This window comes from Apis dorsata, unplaced genomic scaffold (assembly GCF_000469605.1).
Source record: "Apis dorsata unplaced genomic scaffold, Apis dorsata 1.3 scaffold_39, whole genome shotgun sequence".
In the NCBI taxonomy this organism is placed as follows: domain Eukaryota; kingdom Metazoa; phylum Arthropoda; class Insecta; order Hymenoptera; family Apidae; genus Apis; species Apis dorsata.
In genome coordinates, this window is record NW_006263341.1 from 330091 (window position 1) to 336111 (window position 6021).

General features: G+C 23.1%; 2 protein-coding genes across 4 annotated transcripts in view; one reads left to right on the forward strand and one right to left on the reverse strand.

The window, feature by feature from the left end:
- LOC102677034 (putative uncharacterized protein DDB_G0282133) overlaps nucleotides 1-742 on the reverse strand; it is a 13007-nt gene extending 12265 nt beyond the window's left edge. For all 3 annotated transcript variants that reach the window (XR_420693.2, XM_006608545.2, XM_006608543.2), the window contains exon 1: nucleotides 585-742. The gene's annotated coding sequence lies outside the window, so the exon portion shown is untranslated. The remainder of the gene's footprint in view (nucleotides 1-584) is intronic.
- A 682-nt stretch (nucleotides 743-1424) lies between these two features.
- Nucleotides 1425-4634, forward strand: LOC102676891 (regulator of MON1-CCZ1 complex). The gene is made up of 11 exons (XM_006608542.2): nucleotides 1425-1696; nucleotides 1773-2078; nucleotides 2195-2369; nucleotides 2475-2634; nucleotides 2720-2825; nucleotides 2927-3080; nucleotides 3178-3241; nucleotides 3360-3579; nucleotides 3672-3841; nucleotides 3958-4233; nucleotides 4346-4634. The coding sequence occupies exons 1-11, from the start codon at nucleotides 1577-1579 to the stop codon at nucleotides 4602-4604; spliced, it is 2010 nt and encodes a 669-aa protein (XP_006608605.1). The 5' UTR covers nucleotides 1425-1576; the 3' UTR covers nucleotides 4605-4634.
- Nucleotides 4635-6021: the final 1387 nt, after the last annotated feature.

Sequence of the window (6021 nt, forward strand, 5' to 3'; positions counted from 1 at the left end):
GATCAAAATATAACTTATATATCTTTTTGTCATATAAAAATAGATCATAAAACATTATAAAAATAGACCATAAAAATATTGCGCTATATAAATTGTACATAAAAAGAAAGAACATCCAATACATTTGTGAGAAATCAAATTGAATCAAATGAAATGCGTTAATTTGACGTAATATAATAATAAAAAAGAACAAAGATCAAATAATCTTTCTTCAAATATATCATAAATATGGATAAAAAATTTACAACACCTTTATTAAACACAAAAGTTTACGAACTTTAGGAATATGCTCTGACAAGCATTTATATATAAATATGATCGACATGATTATCATTAATTTATTAATTTTAATTTATCTAAAGATATATCTTTCTAAAATTTATAATAATACATATTTATAATAATACATAATAAATAAACATAATAAATATATTTCTTTTTTTATAACTATATGAATTGCACATCTTTTAGATACATATATAATCGCATTATTCCGATCAACTTCAAGATACTCAAAATTTGTTGCAAAAGTTTAAAAATATGGATATCAATATATATAGATGAAATCACAAGATAATACTCACGGCTGAATATTCAGGAAGTAGTAATACACTTTTGTGATGTGAAATTTCACGAGAACCTTTTCTTATTATACAATAACTAAACAAAACTTGGCACGAAAACGTCGAAACTCATCGGAACTTATGGCGACTGAAGAATATAGCTCGACTAATTTCAAGTACTAATGATAAAAAATCCCTAGATGCGATTTAATCGTAATCAATTTTTGATGTAAGATATTTAATTTGGCAAATATCATTTTTATAAATATTAAAAAAAATTCTATTTTAACATTATGATAAAGATTTAAACAACGCATAATTAATATCTTTCGAGATGAATAAATTGATTTAAATTTATACAATCTTTCTTATAATTATATATAATAATACATAATATATAAATAAATATATATCTAGATATTTATGAATATAATCACAAATAAAATATGTATATTCATTTGTCTATGATATAGCGTGAATAAACTTTAAGTTTTTAATTTTATTTAAAAAATAAAAAGATTTTTTCCTTTTTTTTTTATAATATTATTTAAATGATATGATATAAAATAATTTTTATAATCTAAGTAATATTTAAATATATTAATGTGAAATACATTATAAATATATATTCTTTAATTGTAGAAATTATTTTTTTTTAAATTAATTATTTTATTTTTTGTGTTCTTTAATAAATCAAATTCCAATTCATAATTTTATTTATTATCATGAATTTAACAATTTGTTTCCTTAAATAAATATTATAAAATAAATTATAGATTTGAATAAATTGTTGCCATCATTGAAAAAAAATGTAACAAACTTAAAGATGTAACAAACAAAATAAAAAGAAGGTCTCTATTTATTATCACTAGATATAAGTATTATCGAATAAGAGTCTTTATTAAAGAATAGTAATTCACATTTAAATGTACCTATTCAAGAATCAATATATATTTGACATATCTGTCAAAGATAGCAAAAAATTAGGATATTTTTAATTATATTATTATAACATGGAAACTGTTAATGAAAATGCTTACGATGATTATTATTTAGAATTATCGTCCGATCCAATTAAATTTGAATCGGTCAGTTCTCTGACAAATGTTTTTTTTGATGATTCGAAACAACAGGTTAGAAATTAATTTTTCTCGTTTATTTATTTTCTAATATAATTTAGTTGATAAATGAAATTTATTCAAATTCCAGGTATTTGCTGTTCGATCAGGCGGTGTAACAGGTGTATCTGTCAAAGGACCAAATCAAAATATAAATTTCCGAATGGAAGATAAAGGTCCAGTAATCTCTATTAAATTTGCTCCTGATATGAATATATTGGCGATACAACACAATAATTCTTCAGTTGAATTTATAAATTATTCACCAGTTGTTGGACTTGATAACATAGAATATTCACAATCGTGTAAAGGAAAAAATGCCACTATATTGGGATTTGTTTGGACACATGGAAATGAAATATTACTCGTTACTGATTATGGTGTTGAGTTGTTTCAAGTAAAAAAAAAAAAGTTTAAATAAATATTTTATATATAATATGCGATTAATATTATCAATGTGAATATAATTTGTGACCACATATATACAAATTATATAAAAATATTTAATTTTAGGTAAATCCAGAAAAACGAAACGTTAAAGTTTTGAAGTGTTTAAGTTTAGGCGTAAATTGGTTTGTATTTTGTCCACAAAGTTATCTAGTATTATTATCATCTGGTACAATAGGAAATCAAATGCAGACATTGCATGTAACACCTGGAAATCTTCATAAATTAACAAAATTTGAAGGCAAGAAAAGATATTTTATGATCAAGATCAATATGCAGAAGAATATTTTATTAATAATAATAAATAATAATAAATAATATTAATAATATATTAAAATTATATTAGTGGAAGCTGGTACAGCAAAACCAGGAAAATTGACTGTTTATGAGAGAGATGTAGCATTGGCAGTTTTATATGGGACACCATGCATAATTTTGTTACGTCATCAACCAGGTGCTAATCGTTCTACTGGAACTGCTTCTGTATATGTCTACACTGTGCATAAGTATGTTTTTTTTAATTAAAACTTATTTGTATATATCTATTATATTTTATATATATTTTTTATTTTTTTTTATATTTTTAAATAGAATGACAACAATCAGAAAGAGTCATATCTTAAAACTTGATGTAAGTGGTAAATTTGCCATTAATGTTGTAGATAATCTTATTATCGTTCATCATCAAACTACGAAAGTAAGTAAAATAATATATATTATCGTGTAAACGATAAAGTTTTTGAAATAACGAAGATAACTGCAACATTTCAGTCTTCTACATGCGCATATTTTTTTTAGACTTCCATGATTTTCGATATTATGTTACCGGGTATAAGCGACGGTACGGTAATGCATCATACTAGCGTAGCACCTGCAAAACCTATTAAACCATATAGTTTGAAAGTTCCAGGAACAACTTTATCAAATGAAACTTATCAATCGTGCCAATTATGTATCCTTAACTAGGAGAAAATGCATTGTGATAGAATATATCTAACTTTTTTATTTTATTATCTTATATTTTTTCTCAATATATATTCAATCAATAGATTCACCAAATTGGGTTGTTTTCCAGCCAAACATAATAATCGATGCAAAATTAGGTTGTCTTTGGTAAGTAAAGTCCATTCTTATTATATCATTAAATTTTTTTCTTCTTTATATACATAGTAAAATGAAATTTATAAAATTTACTATATTTTTAACAATTTTATCTTACTATCTTATACAGGTACATTGAATTAAAATTGGAATCTTTAGTAAAACTCATTACAGATAAAGTTTTATTAGTCGAATTTTTAATGCAACGAACAAACACAAAATATATATTGATACATGTGTTACAAAATTTTATGATGCAATTGCCTATTAGTTTAATGGATATGCCGATTATATTTGATAAATTGAATTCTGTATATAGAAATTATCTTGAAGATGAAATACAAAATCAGGTGATCATGTAAATTTCTTTCTCTTGTTTTAATAATATTTTTTAATTAATTTAATTAATGATTTTCATTGATTATATATAATGGTCACACAGATGGGTACCCCGTTACAAAACACCGTGAAAAACCAAAGCATGGTAGTAGAAAATTATAAATATAAATTGTTATTAAATCAAAGCGATGTATATAGTTATATTTTATCGAAATTTCCTGAAAACACGATTGAACCAAAAATGATTGTTTGGATTCTTCTAGAATATATCAGGTATCTATTCTCTCTCTTTTTCTCTCTGAATATTAAAAAAAAATTAATAATTAATTATAAACACATATCTTAAAATAAATAATATTGATTACATTTGTTTATGTTTTTCGTTTTAGATCATTAGCGGAACATGGTATACCCGTACAGCATTATTTACACGAATTAGTTATTACAACATTAGTTCAACGTAAAGCATATTACCAATTGCATCAGTTGTTACAATATCATGTAGTTGCAGATTCAAAACCTTTGGCGTGCTTATTACTTTCTTTAGAAAATCTATATCCAGCAGCTCATCAACTTGCTTTAGATATGCTGAAACGATTAGGAAATGCTCATGAAGAAATAATTGAAGTACTTTTATCAAAAGGATATATTTTACCAGCATTACGGTAAATATTAAACACTTGTTTATATATACATATAATTTTTTTATATATTATATATTTTGTCGATTATTTGAGATTAATTTATTTAATTTTTTCTTCCATTTGCCAATTATAGTTATATTCGATCAGTTGGAATGGTAGATCAAATATCCGATAGAAAATTTCTGGAAGCAGCAAAAGCAACAGGAGATGCAACGCTTTTTTATTCAGTTTTCAAATTTTTTAAACAACGTAATTTACATTTATGCAATGCTACAACTTTTACAAAAGGAGAACGTTATCAACCATATATTCAACATTATAAATATTTGTTCGAAGGAATAGACAATGATTGTAATTCAGACACAAATTCTAATGTTACTACAATTTCTTAATAAACGATCTTTTTTTTGTTTGTTTTTAATTTTTTTTTTTTTTTTTGAAATAATGTAATTTGATTCTATCGTAAACATCAAGATATGTATTTAAAGTTACCTATTAGAATGTTGTTCAGCTATTTTCATATTTATTTCACATTCTATAATTCCATCTTTTTGTAAAATATATTTATATTATACATACATTACATATGTGTATATATATATATACTTATTTAATATTTATACATATTTATACATATATTGATTGTAATATTTAACATTATTTATGCAAATGCAGTCTGTTTAAAAATTATATCATAATAATATTTATATTTTTTGTTTTTGCAAAGACATTTGCAATAATATTTGCAATAAATTTTTTGTATTCATGTTGTTTGCATCATTGTATCAATAGGAAACACGATATATAATACATGATTCACGATAGATACGAAACATGCATAATTATATGTATATAAGTATTTACGTTCGAATCTAAAAACAAAGAAAAGTTTTAAAAATATTTAATAAAAATATTTTTTTTCATTATTTATATATTTAATGATTCGATTGAATCGTTGAATTGTTTAGTAAGTGCAAAAAATTTACATATGCTTGATGAATAAGTTGTAATGGAATCATTAAAATCATTAAATTCAATTTAATATGAATATTGAAATGTTTATTTTATACATATATATGCATTTAAATTTCACATACACGTGTGCGCACATACATACACATGCACGCACGCAATAATATAGTATTCAAAACAATTGCATAAACGAACAATTGCTAGATGTTTTAAGAATAAATATTAACATACAAACGGACGGATTGGATCAGTATAGATCCAAAATAAAAACAAATAAAAAATAAGAAATATATAGGAATGATGAATTAGCAAGAAGATTGGAAAAAGATGATCAAGTTTTGGTTGGTCCACTTTATATTTTTTCCCAAAGAATGATTAAATAATTGAAAAATGAAAATATAAAATATTAATCGTATTTTTTATAAATACGTTATTAAAACTGGAAATGTTTGGTCCTTTCTTTAATCATCAACGCGTTATTACGACCGAAATGGATAAAATCTTTCATCAATATTTTTGTATTGTTTATATAAGATTGATGTTATTTAATACGTTATTTAATGTATTAAGATATCGAAAAAATTATTGTTCATAAAATACGATTGAATGTGTCCAAATTAAGAATATTCTTGATTCATAACATTATAATATCATTTAACAAATTTTGTTGATTATTAATGATAATGAGTTAAATAATTATATGTAAAAAATGTTATTAAGAAAGGAAAGAGGTAGATAAATAGAACGAGTGATAAAATAGATAATGAAAATAGATAAACAATATATATATATATATATATATATATAGAGAGAGAGAGAGAGAGAGAGAGAGAGAGA

Excerpts from the sequence above, each read along its gene's own strand:
- LOC102676891 (XM_006608542.2), top strand. The coding sequence starts at position 1,577 with ATGGAAACTGTTAATGAAAATGCTTACGATGATTATTATTTAGAATTA. Across the intron at positions 2,635-2,719 it reads TATGTCTACACTGTGCATAA|AATGACAACAATCAGAAAGA; the intron begins GTATGTTTTTTT and ends ATTTTTAAATAG. Across the intron at positions 4,234-4,345 it reads TATATTTTACCAGCATTACG|TTATATTCGATCAGTTGGAA; the intron begins GTAAATATTAAA and ends TGCCAATTATAG.